The sequence below is a fragment of the Rhagoletis pomonella genome, unplaced genomic scaffold, assembly GCF_013731165.1.
Source record: "Rhagoletis pomonella isolate Grant_MI unplaced genomic scaffold, Rhpom_1.0 Rhpom_scaffold_00005, whole genome shotgun sequence".
NCBI lineage: Eukaryota > Metazoa > Arthropoda > Insecta > Diptera > Tephritidae > Rhagoletis > Rhagoletis pomonella.
The window spans coordinates 43,031,529-43,051,663 of record NW_023458559.1 but is presented as its reverse complement, the minus strand read 5'-3'; the positions used below and the strand labels follow the sequence as shown (position 1 = coordinate 43,051,663).

At 34.2% G+C, this 20,135-nt stretch overlaps 3 protein-coding genes across 5 annotated transcripts in view; 1 reads left to right on the top strand and 2 right to left on the bottom strand.

The window, feature by feature from the left end:
* Positions 1-417: 417 nt before the first annotated feature.
* LOC118738973 (membrane-bound transcription factor site-1 protease) lies at positions 418-4,170 on the bottom strand. The gene is made up of 6 exons (XM_036470044.1): positions 3,860-4,170; positions 3,294-3,797; positions 2,380-3,232; positions 1,564-2,303; positions 769-1,486; positions 418-690 (listed from the first exon to the last, which is right to left on the bottom strand). The coding sequence occupies exons 1-6, from the start codon at positions 4,067-4,069 to the stop codon at positions 521-523; spliced, it is 3,195 nt and encodes a 1,064-aa protein (XP_036325937.1). The 5' UTR covers positions 4,070-4,170; the 3' UTR covers positions 418-520.
* Positions 4,171-4,518: 348 nt separating this feature from the next.
* LOC118738972 (huntingtin-interacting protein 1) lies at positions 4,519-10,025 on the top strand. Its single transcript, XM_036470043.1, has 9 exons — positions 4,519-4,927; positions 5,027-5,109; positions 5,181-5,602; positions 6,282-7,030; positions 7,102-7,211; positions 7,406-7,948; positions 8,263-8,719; positions 8,779-9,180; positions 9,242-10,025. Exons 2-9 carry the CDS (start codon positions 5,074-5,076, stop codon positions 9,727-9,729), a joined length of 3,207 nt encoding a protein of 1,068 aa, XP_036325936.1. The 5' UTR covers positions 4,519-4,927; positions 5,027-5,073; the 3' UTR covers positions 9,730-10,025.
* A 30-nt stretch (positions 10,026-10,055) lies between these two features.
* LOC118738975 (kinesin light chain) overlaps positions 10,056-20,135 on the bottom strand; it is a 25,427-nt gene continuing 15,347 nt past the window's right edge. The window contains exons 1-6 of one of the 3 annotated variants that reach the window (XM_036470046.1): positions 20,089-20,129; positions 19,236-19,862; positions 18,470-18,590; positions 17,926-18,405; positions 17,294-17,596; positions 10,056-10,267 (exon numbers count right to left, since the gene is read on the bottom strand). In XM_036470046.1, the coding sequence (XP_036325939.1) occupies positions 10,250-10,267; positions 17,294-17,596; positions 17,926-18,405; positions 18,470-18,590; positions 19,236-19,862; positions 20,089-20,123 (1,584 nt within the window). In that variant the 5' untranslated portion in view covers positions 20,124-20,129 and the 3' untranslated portion in view covers positions 10,056-10,249. Of the gene's footprint in view, positions 10,268-17,293; positions 17,597-17,925; positions 18,406-18,469; positions 18,591-19,235; positions 19,863-20,088; positions 20,130-20,135 lie in introns of those variants that run through there. The other 2 variants (XM_036470047.1, XM_036470048.1) reach the window with 2 other exon arrangements.

Here is a 20,135-nt window from a genome sequence, read left to right as displayed (position 1 = left end):
TACGATCTAATAAGCATACATATGTATGTACATTTCGTCATTTAAAGAACAAAACCGTGTATCGTCGTTCTGCAAAACCGCGTAACTGACATTTTCTGGCAAAAATTGGATTTGCTCACACAAGCTTTTGGCTCAATCCCATCCATTTGTCCTGAAATATACTAGCCAGAAATGCGATTGATTTATATAAAAGAGAACCATTTTGAAATATGAGTGTTTTTACTCTCTAGAAAATAATTTATGCAACCTCACATACGCGGTTTTGCATTTTCTTGATACGCGGTTTTGTACCTTAAACGACGATATACTATATATCTATGTATCAATGCACCAATTTATATTAATTCGCCTTGCTACCAGCTATTTAAGAATTAACCGACTCAAACCGAAAAACCCAAAATAAGAAAAAATCTAAATATGTATTATTAAATGTTTTATAATATTTATTATCTAAATTAATTAATTCTACATTGGTATAGAAAAAAACTTATTTTAACATCATGAAAAACTATGCCAATAATCAACCTCTTTTTCTTCTAAAACATTTTAAAAAGAAAATGAGAACTAAACTTGTCAGCAGCATAATGAAAATCAGAGACATTTTAATGGTTCTTTCATCATCCGGGCCCAATGGCAGGGAATTGAGTTTAGCCCCGACATGTGCATTTAATATCTCCGCAACGTTTCGATCTTTAAGATAAAAATAAAAATCATGTGAGTTAAAAATGCAAATCACATCAGCCTCTAGTTAAATAGAATCACACTTACCTGCATTAGCTTTTAGTAAATTCAAATCGATTTGCTTCACTCGATTCGCAGTTAATTTGAGTTCAGCTGCGTTAACACTCTGCGGATGCAGCCAATCGAGGTTTTCACATGCCCCAGTCTCTTTTTTGTGAAATTTGTTATTTGAGTCAATAACTTTCGAGTGCAAATGCAAATTACTGCTATGTAAACGCAATGGCGGAGTTCGCACAGAATTGGGATAAAACTCTGAAACGTGATTCAATTTTTGCAGCAGTTCAGATTTGTGCGAATGCATGGTGTATTCAAGTATAGCATCCAATAACCAAAAGCATGCCTTCTCCAGGTGAATGGAGTCTAAACAATTTGAATCACTGAACACTGCAATGCGTCCACTTGAACTGGTGCTGCTTATCGACATAGGTTGCAGTCTTTGTTTTGAATTTTTACTATTCTTTTCAGAAGGCTTATTAAGTGTGTCATCATTGTTTTTGTTGTAATTATTGTTACTGAATTTTCCAATTTTGTAATCGAGCAATATGCGTTTGTTGATTATTGGATTCCTTTCAGCTGATATCTCTGTCTCAATATTTGGTTGCTCAACATTATTCTCTTCATAGCTAGAAGGTGTTTGCGCATTATCCACTAAAAATTGCTTGCGTAGCTCGTTTTCAGTTTGAAAGAGGCCTAGAATTGGCTTGAATACCTTTTTATTATCAACCGTATTGGGGTTTTCTAAAATCTGCGAAAAGCGTAAATACATATTATTTAAGTATGTATGTATGAACTTACTCAAATATAAGAAGTAAATAGGTTTACCTCAAAGCCTTGATCATGCACATCTGCACCTATAACGATGTCGTCTGTTCCACGCGGTATTTTCGCTAAAGTTGTGCCACTGGCAATATACATTGAATGATCGCCCATGGTGAAAAAACCTTCGGCGATGAAATCACTAAACGCAATGCCATAAGCCTTTAGTAACTCATTTAGCGCTGGTATATTAGCACCCCCCGTATCCGGTATCCACCATTGGCGGGTATTTTCGTCGAAAAATTTAATTTTTTTCATTACCGTAGTATTATACCAATCAGCAAATACTATCACGCTCAATCCTTCATTATATACATCATTTTCAATCTTTTTTATTTCTGCATCGAAGTATTCTTCTTCGGGGTCAACGATGAGGAGTGTGCCATACTCAGAAGCGTTGAAGCAAGTGTAGGGCATACGCAAAATGTCTATATAGTAGCCAGTATTGCGCAAATGGGTATACAAATCACGAAAATTGGTATGCAGGTGATCGGCACGCCAATCTAGCGGATCGGATTTAATTTTCAGGTTGTCACGTGGTATATAACCCGGAGGGTATTTCAAACTGTGGAATTGATCCCAAAGTATTCGCTTATTTCGGGGAGGTTTCGGTATGACAGCTACCTTTAGAGGAAAGTTTATTTTGGTCAAAACAGTTCGTTCTTGCTGTTCCTGTAAGCACTCGATTTCTAGACTTATATGTCCTTCAGCAACACCTTTAAAATCATGACCATTTTTATTTACAGCTGAAATTACAAATTTTTATTTTCCAAAATACTAGTTCGGATGTTCAACCAATCTATTGGTTTTTAAACAGCTTACCTATATGAACCGACATCCACCCTGACCATGGCCATAAACTTGCCGAATAAGAAACCGCAATATTTAAAACATTTCCATGTCTATCTGCATGTGGGTGCCATACTGGCTCTTCCTTGATTACTCCCGTCACGGCTATTCCATTTAATATGGTAACATTTGCAATGACCGACATGCTGCCATAGAAAATCGGCTGTGAGCTATATGGCCACATATAACTATCGGTGAAATCCAAATATTCTGGGCTAAGAGTTATTTTTGGCTCATATGTTAACAGCAATTGCATGCTTTTCAATATATCAAGCTTCCCATGCCCCTGTTCAAACATATTATTATCGGGTAGACGTTCCGCTCCCTCGATTAATATCTGTTTCATAGATGAGGGATTGATGAGGTCCAGTTTTGAGAGTGCGCCGCTTGCTATTAACGCCACAGCTCCGGCTACCACTGGAGAAGCAACTGAAGTGCCAGAGAGCGAACGGCAGCCACCATGAACATTGCTGCCTTTCACCTGACTACCAAACGTTACAATATCGGGCTTTAGTCTACCATAACCCCAAGGTAGCTCCCAAGTGGTCATGCCTCTAGAACTAAATTTTGCTACTTTTTGTTCGAAATTTATTCCGCCTACGCCTATAACATCACTTTGATCGCCTGGGTTGTTGAGTGTACCGTAGAGTGGACCGTCGTTTCCGATTGCAGAGATCATAATAACCTTATTTGCAGATAATTCAAGCACCTTGTCTACAAACGGATGATCCAGAAAATCTGGGCCCCCTATGCTTAAATTCAGAACTTTAATTTTTTTGAAAATAGCATAATTGAAAGCGTCCAAAAACCAAGATGTGTATGACACCTGCAATGTTGCTATAAATATGTATTGAATTTAGTGATTTTCGATCAAAAGTTTGATTTACCTGCGAATTGGTAAAAACCCTGTAAATGTGTAGCTCCACATCTGGCGCTAGGCCTAAGCATTCTTTAGCTGATGCAATAACTCCCGCAACAAAAGTGCCGTGACTAACACCGTCATCTAAAGATTTCTCATTTGTCCAGTTAGTGCGCTCCTTTACACGACGAAAATGCGGATGAGCGTTAGCCAAACCGGTATCGAAAACGGCCACTTTCACTCCTGCACCCGTGATGCCCATTCCCCACAACACATCAGCTTTTAGCATATTTGTGATTTGGGTAGGCACTGAGCGCAATAGGTGTCGACCTATACGTTCATGAGTGGTATTAAAATTTAAGATTCTTTGCAGACTACGTTGTGGCGTTATTTTTTTTATAAGTGGATGCAATTCAAGTGGTGTTAGATGAGTAGATCGTCGATAGTCGACTGCATCCAATCGTATAACATCAAAATCACTTGGGTAATGAAGTGCAGCATTCTGTCGTTCAATTATGTTCCAATTAGCAATCTGTAAGAAGCTATTATGTTAAAATTTAAATACATATTCTGAAGGTAAGAACGTTTACATACATTGGAACGACGGAAGGCAGCAATTAAGAATTTTCGTCTCGCAGCCGGAAAGTAATAGTGCCGGTACTGCACGATATACTCATTTTCCAATATTTTGCTTTCAAATATCACTTCTTCCGCCTTGGTATATTGTGTGGATGATTTTTTCCAATGTATATTACTTATAAAAAAGGAATACAGTAGAATTAACCGCGTCAGGAAATGCGACATATTATTTATTTATATATTTTCTGGTTTGTTTTGATCACACTTCCCTTCAAATCGTGCAAGTATACGACGCTGCCACTTATTTTCATTAACTAATATTGACAGTTTCATTAATATCCTATATATATATATAATTAAGTTGTTTAATTTTTTCATAAGCGGGCGTTACACAACCCAACATGTTAGTAGCTTCAGTTTGGAAGCATAAAATTCTTCCACAGATATCAAGAATGATAGAATACAAAATTATATAAATCCGAGTGCCACTTGCCTTTATCTAGGTAGTACATCGCACTTCAGTGCTAAACAAATGTTGTAAAGTTTGAGTACAGACGTGGTCTTTTTGTGTTTAAGAGTTTCTTGACAAAATTGTTATAAATATTTATACAGATCTCCCACTACGCTTGCGTATAATTCGACTACTATTATTAATTTTATTATTGAATCAAAGGCATGAGCGTATTTCTTTCAAACAAAATTCTGCCGTAAATGCGCACGCAAAATTTGTTTAGTCGAATACTAGCCTTAATTAGATTCTTGCAAAACTTAAAATGCAGTCAACCGGCAACATTAGCTTCCAGATGTTTTGATCTGCACAATAAATGACTCAAATTGCGATTTCCAATTGTTTATATTGGTAGAGCGACCTTATATTAAATATTTTAAGCTAAAAGATATGACTTGGTGACACCGAAATAATTGGGGAATTATTTGAACAAACGTATGCGCGGAAGAATGTTATTGGAAGATAAGATAAAAAGCCTATCAATAGTGGTGTTGTTCGTCGTGTTTTATTCGTTTCCAAAATTTGGCCCAGTTCATGTGCATATTTTTATATGATAAATGCAAAAGTGCCTAAAGGTGTGGCATATTCTGTGTATATAGATATATTGTGTATTGAGATTGTCCAACTTGCATCAGGTGTATATTCTTTCTAAACTTTCGTTGCATGCCTATAAGTCAATTTTAAATAAAATTCAGCAATAGAGGGAAAACTGCGTACAAAAATGGCTCCGACCTACGATAAAGAGATGTACAACATGGTAAGTATATATGAGAATAATTAGTTTACGTTTCACCTGTTTAAATATATACATATGTTTTTCTTTTCAAGTCTGTTAGTGTTAACAAAGCACTAAATCCAATGGAGGCCCCGCTAAAAATGAAACATGCACGATTTATTATAATAACCACTCATCGCGTTAAGGAAGCGAAGTCTCTTTGGATGATTTTCACACGTCAACCTTTGATGGAGAATCGATTTACTGCGTGGAAATTTTGTCACCTTCTACATAAGGTGCTAAGGGAGGGACATACAAGCGCCATCAAAGATTCGCAGACTCATAAGAAAATGATCTTAGAAATGGGTAAATTATGGGGACATTTACAAGACGGTGTAGGCAATTGCATACAAGCTTATAGTAAGCTTGTTGTAACAAAACTGGAATTCCATGAGAAAAATGTATTGTTTCCCGGTTCACTATTGATAGACTTCAAAGAAATTGAAAAAGCTGCCGACGATGACATCAACATTTAGTAAGTATTGAACCCTATGTATAGAGATATCCAAGAAAGCAAGTACTTATATGTATTAACATTGAATTAATTGAAACCCGAACGAGATGAGCAGAATTTATGAATAGTATGTAAAGTTAGATTAAAAAGGTAAAAAATTATTTGTACTTACTCACACCTATGTACATAAATACATTGGCTAAAATCAACATTTACCTATTTACGCGTGGTTAGTTTAGTACATGCAACGGCTGCAAGATATTTGAATTTGTTTTGTCACTTCCATCAGTTTTGCGTCTGGTCAAATAACCAAAGGTTTGGAAAAACCATAAAGCAATCAAAAAACGAATGAATTATTAACGACTGCTGTTTTAGCCACGCAACCAAAAAATCACCTACAGATATGAACATTATTATTTATAATACCAAAAGTCTTATCTGTTTTTTATGATGCATTTGTTAAAAATACATTTTTGTATAGTTGAGCTCTTGGCAATTGGAAAAAATAAAATTTGTATCTCAAAAAGAAATGACCTTTAAAAATATCAGTTCAACTCAAATACAATATATGTAACTGGTCCACAGATATATGTATATACATACATATAGTAACCACAACCCCGCAAAAATATTATTATATGCATATGTACATATCTACATGCATACATATATACGTACATACTTATTCTTTCTTTTTCAGTTTTCAGCTTTGTGTCGAAATTTTCGACTATTTAGATGACATTCTAGACGTGCAATCGCGAGTGTTTGCATCCATTAATGCATATCGCATGTCTTCCATGACACCGCAGGGTCAATGCCGGCTAGCACCTTTAATAACACTCATACAAGACTCAAATCCCTTATACGATTTGTGTGTACGTGTTATGTTCAAGCTGCATGATAAGCTGCCAAATGATATTCTAACTGGGCATCGTGATCGTTTTCGTGAACTGTTTTTCAAAATCAAAGTATTCTATGACAATGTACGACCCCTTCAGTATTTCTCAGATTTGATACAGGTTCCACATCTACCAGAATCAGCACCGAATTTCACATCGAAAGTAGATTTTGGTAGCTATGTGCCACCTGTAATGTATGTGCAACCCGATCCGGAACCACCTATGGAAAATTTAGTCGATACAAGCATCACACAAGAGTCAGCGGCTAGCACTCCAACCGCTGCTGGACCTGACCTGGTCGATAATGCCGCTTTACAAAATACTATTCGAGATTATGAATATGCATTGCAAGATGTTCAGACTGAGTTGGTTTCATGTAAACAGAATTATGAACTGATGGAAAAGAATTTCGAACGCGAATTAAAACGTTTGCGTAATGATATTGCCGGATTGACTAGCGAATTGGAACATTCAAAGGAACTTTGTGCAAATATGCAGGCTATGAAAGAAGCTTTGGAACAAAAATTGGTAGAGACGCCAATTCTAGTGCGTAAGTGCGAAAAATAGTGAAAACGGAAAAATACAAATAGCTGTGTATTTATTTCACAACATTTCTTGTAGAAAAGGCAACCGAAGAGGAACAAAAGGCTAAGACATCAGAGGAAAAGTTTAACAAACTAAAAGCTATGTACACGCAAATAAGAGATGAGCACATAAATTTATTGAGGCAGGTAAGGGCTACAAAACAACACAAAAATAAAAAAGTTTTTATCTGATTTAAAACAGTTTAGATGACATGCTTGGTTAGACTAACTACAATATTTTGAACTGAGTTTTTCATTGAACTATTGCGTTTCTATTCAATACATAACTTATACAGCAGCTTGTATCAATTCAATTTCTTATATTTCAATATTTCCAACAGCAAGGTGAATCTACTAAAAATTTAAATCGTGAAAAACAAACGAATGCTGAATTAAAAATAGAAGTGGAGACCCTCACATCAAAAATTGACGAAATCAAAGGCGAACTTGAAAATAATGAAGTAATCGGCGCTGAAAAGCTTGCTTTAGCAACGCAAATCGAAACAATATCACGTGATTATCAGAAGCTACAACATGAGCATGAAGAGTTGAGAAAAGAATACCAAAGTTTTACCACTAATAAGAATAGTGAAATTTCTGAATTAACTGCCAAAGCAGTGAAGCTGCAAACAGAAACGGCTGCTTTAATTGAAAGTGAATCGAAAGTTGCACAGCTTGAAACGCAGCTTAACACCGTAAATGGAGAACTCGCGAAAAAGGAAGTGGAACACGCTGTAATATTAGATAAATTCAAAAGAAGTATGGATCTAAGGGATGAAAACTTAAACGAGTTGCGAAAAATGCATGCAAAAGAGATTTTAGAGAAAGTGGAAAATATTAAGGAGTTGGAGACTAATTTGTATGCTTTAGAACTTAATTTGAAGGTGCGTATATGCGTTTTGTAATTGTAAATGAATAAAGAGAAGAAGCTAATGATAGATAGATCGAGTGAGGGTTGTACCGTGTCTAGTTTTCCTTTCCAGTTGTCTATAAAATATGGCTAAAACCCAATCACTCTTTGACCAAACAAATGTATAGGTTAGCTTGGAAAGGTTGGAGAGTATGCTACCTCTCACATAGTCCAATAGATAGCCCGTTTTGATACCATATGGTACAACCTTTCACTTGACTGAATTTGTTGTTAAATCAAGTTTATCATCTTTCTCAATTTTTGTATACCCACATTTATTTATTTCAGGAAACTAATGTGCTCGTGGCCGATTTGGAAACCTTACAACGCACTAATACTGAAAAGCTACATGAATTACTTGAGCAGAAGAACCATTTACAGGAAAAATTTAACGAAAGCAACACAGCCTACCAATCAGAAGTGGAGGCCAAACGCAAAAGCGTAGAAAAATATGAAAACAGAATTACTGCATTATTTAAAAATGTTTTGAAGACAATGGAATTAGTGACAGAGGCAAAGGTAAACGAAACGAATCAACCGAATTTCGATAAGACAATAAAACTGGTGGGTGATATGGAAGAGTTATTAGAGCAAGCGGATAACGCTTATGAACAGTTTATCACAGATAAACTACTCGTTGACGATGTCACGCGAAAGACAATACTTTTGGGCTGCGTTTTTGTAACGTTACATGAACAGTGCCTGTTGATATACAATACAACCACCGATATAGGAAAGGGCGAAGGTGAAAAGTGGATAGTAGATAAACTCATGTGATTTCAATAAAACTATTTTTGTTTGCAGAAATTTATAATCAAATAAACAGCGCAAAGGAGCCGCTACTCACACTCTTTCAGCAAATTAAAAATAGCGAAGATATTTCGAAAATTCGATATTCCATTGCGGATATCAAGCTAAAACTCAGCGCGCTAAATAAATCAGTAGCTCAGCTGAACAAGGCGAGCAGTAAGAATATCGATTTAGGCGATTTAGTGGAAAACGAATTAGCCGAAATGGATAAAGCCATCGAAGAGGCTGCGGAGAAATTTGTAGAGCTGCTCTCCAACGCACGCTGCAAAGATGACGGCATAAAGTTGGAAGTGAACGAGAAAATTCTCGATGCTTGCACATTCCTAATGCAGTGTATCAAACTATTGATAAGAAAAGCCAAGGCCTTGCAGGAGGAGATTGTGTCGGCAGGGCGAGGTAAGTGCTTCCAAATAATTTTTATCAAATAAACCTATACTACATACACATTCTCACACAGGAACCACCTCAATTAAGGAGTTCTACAAACGTAACAGCCAATGGACGGAGGGCCTGATATCTGCAGCAAAAAGTGTTGCCAAAGGTGCCAATCTGCTTGTGGAAGCTGCCAACAAAGCTATCGTATCCGAATCGGCGCAAAACTTTGAAATAATAGTCGCAGCGCAGGAAATCGCCGCCTGTACAGCACAATTGGTGATTGCAAGCAAAGTGAAAGCGCCCAAGGAGAGCCAAAAGTTGGGTGATTTAACGAAAGCATCACGTGATGTCTCACAAGCGACTGGTCAAGTGGTGGCCACCGTTAAGGATTGTAACCAATCACTAGAGCAGTTACATGAAGTCGATTTCACTAAGCTAAATTCGTCGCAGGCAAAAACAATGGAAATGGAGATACATGTAAAAGTCTTAGAACTGGAGCAAGCACTACAAATGCAACGTTTGAAATTAGCGTCATTCCGCCGAAAGCATTACCAAAATTCCGATGATTAAGTTTATGCATATACTATATTTTTATATGCACCCTCCTTCGTTTTTCTTGACAATTAGCTTAAGTTGTACAAAATGTATAGAAGAAACCAAAAAAAAAAAAAATATTTGATTAGCAACTAACACTTGCGAAAAATAAATAAACTGACAGTATTTGTGTCACACAGAAAGTGCTTTTGACTAATGTACCCAACGTATCGCCACTACATACATTATTCATTAATTTAAAATAGCAGACGATCGTTTATTTACGTAATAACTACATTTATTTATTATAAAATATAACACGTTTTTATTTTCATACTTTTTCATGTTATTCCATATATATATATAGTATATTATATCTGTATTTATTCAAGCAGAAAATTTTAATTTGCGTGAACAAACTTTATTAAGGAATGAGTAAATAAATATTTTTATGGTTACTTGTGTAGAAAAACTTAAAATATCATTTTATTTATTTTATCAAATATGGTGAGCTTGTGTAGCACATTGCTGACCGGCCGACACCGCTATAAATCATTTAAGGTTTGTATCCTTTCTGTAATGATAAAAAAACAGAGAAATATACAAAATAAGTTATGTCTATAACATATACCATGTATGTATGTATATATAAATGAATAGATATTTATTAAATATGTATGTTTATGTTTATAAATTCTTAAGTTACTGCATCGCAAACATTTTAAGCTGCTGCAATCAGTGAAGTAAAATTAATCGGTTGTTTATTAAATTGTGGCATGAATAAAGGGTTTCTGTGAAATTCCCGCTTGAGATAAAAAGTTTGCCAATATCCGCTTATCTAAAAAAAAAAAAAAACAATTTTAATTTTTATTTAGCTAAAAAAAATAGGGGATTCCCTTAAGCTCGTAAAGTCTTGAACTGTGTAAAACTCGTAAGTTTACGAGGCTTTTATGGGAACACCCCCTTTGTGAAAGTGTGTAAATAGGTGTGTAAAGTGACTGTTTGACAGATCAAGCTGGATTTTATGAAACAGTTTTTGTTTCATATTACTTTCCCTAACAGCCCACCATCTTGTCTCTATCACTATTGGCTAAAATAAAATTTAAAATGCCGAAAATCAGCAGAAAACCCATGTTAGTACAGTTAGAGGATGAAATTCATTTCTTTTTATTCACATATTATTTTTCATTTGTTTTCAATATTAGATAATGCATTTTAATATAAAATTTTCGGCTCCTCGGCAACACTGAAGTTTACGAAGTCATTTGCCTCGAATATTACGAGGGGCTCGTAAATAGAGCTCCATACAAATTTTGACAGTTCTTTTACGAGGCTCGTAAATTTACGAGGCTTTTACGAGTTTAAAGGAACACCCCTAATAATTTCTACCGTGAGTTACGTGTTTTCACGCACAGACCGTGTGTGCGCAGCTAACAATATTGCGGGAGGCTAGCAGTGATTCACTTCACTTATTATATCCTTGGTCTAAGCAACATCCAAAAGAGTTGTTTCTAATATTTCAGTTATGCATACTTAGCGTTGCATGAGAGTTGTCACATAAGGAATCTATTAAATGGGCTTTGCATGTAAGCGGTTATCCAACGCATAGAACTTCACATGTAAAATTCTGTTGGGTTTTGATTTTTACGTAAAAATATTATAGCAGTGCAAAGAATGCATAACTGGGCTATAATACTGGTCCCCCCTCTGCAGGCAATGGCAGATCTTCGCGTACCTTTCGTACTTTCGCGTACCGACTGAGCAGGCTAGTGTGCGGAGGCCCAATTGGTCTAAACTTTACATTCAGACATACATGAGCATACTCTATGAAACAGTGATCCCGACGATTATGGTTTTGCTGTGATCGTGCTCAATCGATGCGAAACTTTCAAGCAATCGAGTCGCTGCAAGACACGGTAAAAATGTTTAATATGGCTTCGGATGTAGATTTTTTACTCACTATGTAGTAATGGGTAGGGAGGGCACAATGTTTGGTGTGTCATGAAGAAATCGCACGGGCGACAAACTTTTTTGTTAAGCGCCATTATAGCGTAATTTCCCCTTATTTCCAAATATTGAATTAATAAATTATTACGTTCATATGCACATAAATAAAAAGATGAATTTAAAATAATGTTAAAAAATCGCTTTTATTTTAATTCAAAATAAGAAGATTAATATAAATTAATTGAACTATTTGCTTTAATTTCAATTTTAATCATAATAAAAAATCTAAGAAAGTAATGAAAGTGAGTTAAACTGTAATAAAAGGTTAATTCTTTAATATAATCTCTACCTTTCACACTATTTACATAATAAAAAAGAAAATCCCTTTTTCTTATAATTTGCAACTCGAAATCGTTGACAACTCTGTTTGCATCAGATGCGTAAGCGACTTATTCTCTTCTTTCTCCCATCGTTTAGCAAATTTGAAATATACAATTGGGTGAGTTTTGACCACCTCTTGTCTAAAGACTTTGGCTGATTTCTGAACGAAAATGTCCAGAAAATTTCGTTTAGGAAAAAGAACCAGCTTTTTTCGGCAGTTGCTACCATAAGTTAAAGCTTAACTTCCTTTTAAACGTAAAATGGATCTATTAATCTGTTTCAGTGCTCAGGAACATATTACTGAGATTATTATAACTGTTGTTATTTATATATTTACAAGAAGTTTTTAAGCAAAAAACAAATCAGACTTCAATTCTCATATAGAAATTTAAGATTATCGTTAATTTCTTCATGATCCAATGATCGGATCTAAATGAAATTAATATGGGACTACCTCTGCGGTATCACCTTCCCTTTAAAAAAGAATTATAGAAATCGGTTAACGTGGTCCAAAGTTTACGGTAACATACATTAAAAAATATATTTTGACGAATTGATAACCTCCTCTTTTTTAAAAATCGCCTTAACTGTATTTCAGAGCGGTGTTAAAACATTTATGCCAATGTAACAGAAATTTCGGTAATTTAAATGTGCGGTAATGTAAAAAAGACTTCTATAAGACACTTCTAAAAAAAGTTTAGCAATTCCAGCAAAACTTTTTTCGAAGGAAATGAAAAATCTTACCAGAGAGTAAACCAAAAATGAAGTAATTAGGCCAAGTTTTACGCCCGAAATTACGGAATTTGATTTGCAAAAAACGGACATAATAAGTCTATGGTTTTACGCCGCCATCGGTTTTGCCATTCGAGAAATCCAAAGTTCGAATCCTGGGGCAGCGGTTTTTTAAGTTTTTTTTTTTATTCAGTTTTTCTTCTTTGTTTTTGATATTTATGGCCTTATAACAATTATATTAAACAATTTTCTTGAGCTTGAGGCATTTTTTTTAATGAAATTTTTTTCTTATTTTTTAGATTTTAAAGTATATATTTTTAAATTTCATTTAATTTTTAGAAACTCATTTTATGCATTTTGTAATTATTTTTTTTTTTTTTTTTTAATAAAATTTTCTTTTAAGCGCGTCTGCGCTTAGTGTTTTTGTAAACCGCTTCAGCATAGCTCGCGCGCCGTCACATCTCCGTGCGCGCGCTTTGAGTCCCCTTGCCAACATCCCAAGCATTCATGCTGGCCCATTAGGAAAATGCAGAACATAATTCCTAAAATAATTGCTTGTAAAGTAATTTTTTTTTTAAATATATGAAGTTTACTAAATTTCTTTAAGGTTTGGCAGAAAACAAATGCACGAAAAATAAACACATTAATTTTTTACTATATTGGAAGGCTAAATTTCTACATTCCATGAAACGACGCTATGAGAAGATTTTTGAAGCAAACAAATCCGACTGGGTACGCTAGCGCTCGATTTGCAGATATTGTATGAATTGTGCACGTTGCTACTTCTATTTGGCTTTTGTTATTGTCGCGCAATCAAATTGCGGAGTAAACTTACCGACTATGCACTGAAAAAATTTATTTCATCTTGCACTTGAAATCTTAAATATAATAAAATGGAATTCAATAGTATTTGGGAAGTTGATTTTTTATTTACAGAAATTTTTAAGGCAGAAGCACAGTGTATGGAAGAGTAGATATGATTTGAATCGAAATTATATCACGCAATGAATGGGTTGCTGAATTAAAAAAAGTGGTTTATAGAACATTATGCCAAAGAAATATGTATCAACGACAAAAATTTAATAATATATCAACAAATTAGTAGATACAGAGCACGTTTAGAACGAATTAAAAGTATTTTTGTTTTTAACTAACAGCCTATTCTACCAAAAATATACGTTGAAAAAAAATATATATATACATATATATAAAAACGCATGAAGCTTAAAAAAAAACACAATGAAGGTCAATGAGCTTTGATTTTAATTAGACCCGCAGAGTGGAGCTCGATGTTTAACAAAAGTGTGTGTTTATTATCTAATTGGACATAAAATAGCATGTTTACTCCTTATTTCTTTTTCTTAAATTTGGCTTGTTTTATTTAAAAAAAAAAACTACATTAGTGAATTTTCGATTTTTAGAGCGTACTGATTTCACTCTTTTTCCTAAATTTGGCTTTTATTTTGATTAAAAAAAAAAACTATATTAATAAATGTTTGAGTTTTTAGTGTACTCACACTTTTTACTAGTGAAAAAAGTTGCGTTTTCAATGTAGTGGTGCACGCTTCCATTTGAAATTTTTGGGAGCCATTGTTTTAAAAAGACAAATATTTTTTTAATATCATCTAATGTTTAGAAACTTCTTTTTTTTAAATTACTATTTTCTCTTTATTAATAAAATTATTATGAACTTTTGTTTTTGATTTAATTTTTCGCCCTTTTTGATTGATTTTTTTTTATTTTTAGATTTTATTGGTTTGAAAAAATATAATAATTTATTTCATTTTCAATTTTTAGAAGCTTATATTTGTTTTTTCTTTAATTTTTTTTATTTTAAAATTTTTCTTTTTCAATATATTTTTTTTATTTTTAATTATTTTAAAATGAAAAAAATATTTAATTTTATTTAATTTTTAGAAAACTTATTGCTAAATGACAGAATAACGCTAAAACCTCGTTAGCAATCCTTCGATCAGTCTTTCGAAAAACAGAAAAGTTCGAGATAGTTGCTAGAATTGACAGTTGTCGGTGAGTTGAAAAACAATTGCCATCGAGTGATTGCACCATCAAATTCGAAACATATAACATACCAGCATGCTGGTCAATATTTATTTCTTTACAAATGAAGTTCGGAAACGATCGAAATGAGTGGAGCCGAAATTTCATAATTCACAACTGCAATATTATTAACATTAATCTTCCACAAACGCGGCAAGAAATTTCCGCCAAAATACTTTTTACTTGAAACAAGTAATTTTTAGCAAAAAAAAACAGACTTCAATTCTCATATAAAAAATATATGTACATGTATATATATATATTTCATGATCCAATGATCAGACCTAAACCAAAGTTATGCGGTAACATACATAAAAATAAAAAAAATTAAAAAATAAATATTCCGACGAACTGATAACCTCCTCATTTTTTGGAAGCCGGTTAAAAATTAGCTAATTTTACCATTCATCGTTTTTGATGTCGCACCAGCAGCTGGTGCAATCACGCCACAAAAACATACACGATCAATCGGCTGACAGCAACACTTGATGACGCCAGTATGCTGGTATCATGTATGGGCCCTTTAAATCTCTTTAGATGTTCAATCGGAATTTCTAGAAAAAATTCGGGTAGGCATTTTTATAGCGCATTCAATTTTAGTATAAAATTGTACAAGTTTAAAGCAGTTAAAAATATCGTTGATTTTTGACATGGTACAATAATTACAGGTATTGTCTTCCCAGAGAACGCATATTCTGATCTGCCTTATTTAAAAAATATCATTATTGCCCACACTAAAACATTTACTGCTAGGGAAAAGGGATATTTCCATACCCCATATACCATATATGTACACGTATTTTTTTAAACAAACCATCTTGCAGTGAACTTATTTAATCTGCAAAAGCCGAAAAAAAACATTTGCTTGTAAATAAATTCAAAATTTGTTTGGCTCACTTAATTTCAAACGTTTTTCTTTTGTTTTGAAAAATTATAAAAATTAAATTGAGCGAAAACAAAAAGCAAAGCCAAATAAAAGTAAAAGAATCAACATTGAACTGCGTCAAAATGAAAATAAGGGAGCACGAATTTCGATGTGAAGCAAAACTCTCTGGGAAGACAATACCTGTAATTATTGTACCATGATTTTTGAGAATTTTTTTTACCGGCGTTGTTACGAATTTACTTCCATGCACAGCATGGTACAATTATTGCCATGCATGCAAACTATGTTCGAACAATGTTTTATGTGGAAAAAGGCACAACAGCGTGAGCAAAAAAAATTAAAAAATCAAATTCCTAGTCACGTCAAACGTGCATTTAATTGTACTAAAATTTAATAGGCTATAAAGCTGCACAAGGCGGTTACAGCGCCAAATATGAAAAAGAAGATAGCTGCCTAACACAATTTTTTCTAGAAATCCTGATTAAAAATTTTTAAATTCTGACGACCATTTGTTGAAATTATATATAAGGCTTGAAACTTTCAGTTGTATTGTGAACTATATTTTTGTAAAAAAAAATAAATGATCAAAACTTGTAAAGAAGACGTGTACCTAATTATGTGACCACCACTGTATGTTACACACATACAAATTCATGAAAAAAAACAGTTTTAATAGTTTAATTTTCAATTTGAACCACTAGTAAATCACGCGAAATTGCAAATATGTGAGCAAGTATTATTAAAAGGTACTGAAAATTAAATAAGTTTCTTTTGTAGCACAGAATAAATGTTGATAGAAAATAAATAGATAGATTTCGTGAAAGATAATAGAAATGTTTGAAGAAGACGAACAGCGATACAAAATGTAGTTGCAAAAAAATAAATACGTATTGCGATTAATAACACAATTAAACAGACTTTATTGAATTCAATTAAATCATTTGCTTAATGTGAACGAGTCTAGTATGTTTAGTATGCTTTGACCGTCGGTATCATAGCGATTAAAGAAACAAATGAAAAAAATAAAAAGAATAAGGTAAAATAAATTTAAGATAAGTTGGATTAAATTATAATAAAATAAAGAACCAAAAATAAATGTAGAATTAGATTAGTTAGTTTAATTAACTGCCCTTCGAAATTCAGGAAATTTATTAGAATTTGTGAAAGAAGTGTTGCGAAAAAGTAGTTAGAAAATAGGGCCCTAAACACAGTAAATTAAAATAATCATAGAGGAAAAGAAATATCAGAGGCTTAATGCATGTTAATGAGCATCTCATGCTCAGCATTAACCTTAAGCGGGGGTTCAAATCAACGCTATGCGATGGCATAAAATTTAAAGGATTAGAGTTGTAAATAAAAAAATAAGCATGCAAGATGAAGAAATCAAAAATATGTATGTATATGTATGTACATATGTACGAATGGCAACTAAAAAGTGATCAACAATATACAAATCGATGAGGTTATTTCGAATGAAGGAAAAAGCCGTGTAAGAAAACAAAAAATATAGGTAATTATATTAAATGAAAAAAACTGCATCCCAAAAAAAGTTTGCAATTTGCAAATTTACAGTTTCCAAAAAATTTTAAAAATTACCTCATCATTATCAGCATCTTCTTTGAAATGTCTTGAGCGCCTCTTTTCGCCGCTGGTAAGCAGTTGTGCAACTTTGGTTTGTTTCGCTAAATCTAGTGCTTCTTTTTTGCTACGCAACGCACAGTCCTCTAGTGTCTCGGCTGCCTCGAACATACCCTGTCGCCGGTATAGGGCACCGAGATTCTTTAGTGTTGTCGTAACAGTAGGAGAGTCAACTTTCGCCGCTTTGTGCCAGCCACCGTACTCGCCATATGGTGTGTTATCACGATTATCATATTTATGCTCTTCACGCTCTTCGGCCACCTATAGGGAATTGGATTTCAAAGGTATTGCAACATTGTTTACAAACGCTACTTTAGTAAAACAATTTAAGTAGTTATTAGAATAGAAGTAATACAAAGTCATTAAAGTAGAGAACCACCCGCTACATTACAAAAAAAACAGTATCATTCGTTCATATCCATTAGAGTAAATTTGACTTAGAAACACGCTGTTAAGCGCAAACACGACTTTTTCCTTTTTTTTTCTTGTTTCGTTTCATTTGCAAAGCGCTGTTTAGCTTTTTTGCTGCCTTTTTCTTTTAAATTTTTGTTGTTTTTTCGTTTTTGAAACTAGCTACAATTGATACTTACCTGCCAGATTGGCTTATTTTTGCTATCTATAGCGCCAAACTCACGCTCGTGTGCACGGGTTAAGACTTGTTTATAGAGGATTTCGGCTTCTGTGTATTTACCCTGCTTCAGATAGCAGCTAGCCAGATTGTTTTTTGTTTTGGCGACATTCGAATCATCTGGACCAAGTTTCGATTCATAAATTTCTAATGCACGTTGGTAATACTTTTCAACTTCATCGTATTTTCCTTGATTTTGACATAGCAAAGCCAAATTATTCAACTGTTTCGCCACATCTGGATGATCTTTGCCGAGTACTTTCTCTCGAATTTCCAAAGCACGTTTACATAGTGGTTCAGCGTCTTTATACTTGCCGCGTTTGCCATATAAAACAGCTAAATTATTTAAGGTAGCAGCAACGGCCGGATGATTTTCACCTAGTGTTTTGCCACGAATGGATAAAGCGTCGTTGAGTAGATTTGCTGCCTCTTTATATTTGTTCTGATACATATAGGTGGGAATAGTTAGTATGGGAAATTTGATTTATATTTTTTTGTGTGCTCACCTGATCGCGATACACCAAAGCTAGGATGTTTAACATTGTAGCCACATCAGGATGGTCGTGGCCACTAGTCTTCTCCAAATCTTCAAGTGCTTGTTTACAAAGCGGTACCGCTACTTCATATCTGAAATCGTAAAAGATAATCGATTTACAAAATAAGCTTAGTATAAGACAAACTTATTTAACTTTACTCGTTTATCAGTTATAACACGAAAATAAACACTTTTGGTCAAAGTAAGGAACCAAACAAAGGTTTAATAATTCTCTGGATTAAATTTCAAAGTTATACTTTAATTTTTTTATTTACTTTTTTATTCAATACCGAAACACTAACTTAAAACTTTAAAGCTTTTCACTATTTAGCAAACTAGCAATATGTTCCTTATTTTCAACAAACGGCCTTAATTCGGTTGAAAATAGAATTAAGGAATGCACGTGTGGGCGGCCGCTGTGGTGTAGTGGGTTACATTGCGCGCTACCATTCCGCAGGTCCTGGGTTCAAGTCCGGTTCAACCTAACATCAAAAAATAAAAACCGGCTTCAAAAAGCCGGTAAGTATTTATTCCTGCTTCTGAAAATTCCCTCAATTATGCTTTTTTTCTACAACACTTTACGCTCTCTTCTGCGCTCCATCCACTCACTGACCACTTGACTACTCAAAATTGTGTTTTTGAACTCAATGAACCCTTTTATGCACATACTAATCTATGTAAATAAGTTTACTCGTATGCAAACATACATATGTACATGCCTACTCATACATACACACCTGCCTTGCGATGCATATTGAATCACCAAGTTATGCAAAGTACGTAAACGTGCTGGTATCTCATAGCCAGCAGTTTGATTGGCAAATTGACTTGGCGGTGTTGGCGACATATTATTCCGCTCCTCATTCTCCTCATCGGGAAATAGTTCGACAACTGGGTCGGTACGTGATTTTTCACATGAATCTTCTTGCTCCTGATTATCATCATACTTCTTAACGGATGCCATGAATTCGAGATGTTTCTTCTCCTCTTCCAGCTGTGCTACCAACTGCTCGGAGGCTTGGAATTTTTGTTGTGTATTAGCGAGTTCATCACGTAACCAAGCATTTTCTTGATGTAAACGTCGTACTTGTGTTTTTAGTTTTTGTTTTTCGGCCTCAATATTTTGCAAATGTGAGGCTAAAGCCATCATCACCTGCGCCTCGGATAGGCCCAATTCAATATGTTCAATATTTTTACGCACTATATCGGATTTTTCATTGTCCCTATGCGCTTCGCCCATGCCAGTCATCAAGGAGACATGCTCCACACGCAAGGCTTCGAGGCCTTGTAGCACTGTTTTGGTGTTGCTAATTATTTCGTCTTGTGTCATTTGAGTCATCTTGCCAATGCTTTCGATTTTTCGTCTGCAAAAAAATTTATATAAAATAATTAAAAATACACATACACTTTTTAACTGCAGTAGTAAAAAATTTGTAGATTTGTGTGTGTATGCAGATGCATATTGAAAAAGTGTATGATTAATGTATATGTATGTATAGCTTACTACACTCAATTCGAAAACTTACTTTAATATAAGCAATTTACATTTAATTTCAAACATCTTAGGATCAAGTGCCGCTTTATACTTACATTCTATAGGTTCTTATTGCTTTAGATGCTATCATTTTGTAAAAAAA

What these genes read in the sequence shown, in the direction of transcription:
- LOC118738973 (XM_036470044.1), bottom strand. Translation starts at nt 4,069, where the DNA reads ATGTCGCATTTCCTGACGCGGTTAATTCTACTGTATTCCTTTTTTATA. An exon ending in GTGGATGTCGGTTCATATAG is followed by an intron (nt 2,304 to 2,379) that starts GTAAGCTGTTTA and finishes TTGTAATTTCAG; the next exon opens with CTGTAAATAAAAATGGTCAT. An exon ending in TTTACTAAAAGCTAATGCAG is followed by an intron (nt 691 to 768) that starts GTAAGTGTGATT and finishes TTTATCTTAAAG; the next exon opens with ATCGAAACGTTGCGGAGATA.
- LOC118738972 (XM_036470043.1), top strand. Translation starts at nt 5,074, where the DNA reads ATGGCTCCGACCTACGATAAAGAGATGTACAACATG. An exon ending in ACATAAATTTATTGAGGCAG is followed by an intron (nt 7,212 to 7,405) that starts GTAAGGGCTACA and finishes TATTTCCAACAG; the next exon opens with CAAGGTGAATCTACTAAAAA. An exon ending in GATTGTGTCGGCAGGGCGAG is followed by an intron (nt 9,181 to 9,241) that starts GTAAGTGCTTCC and finishes ATTCTCACACAG; the next exon opens with GAACCACCTCAATTAAGGAG.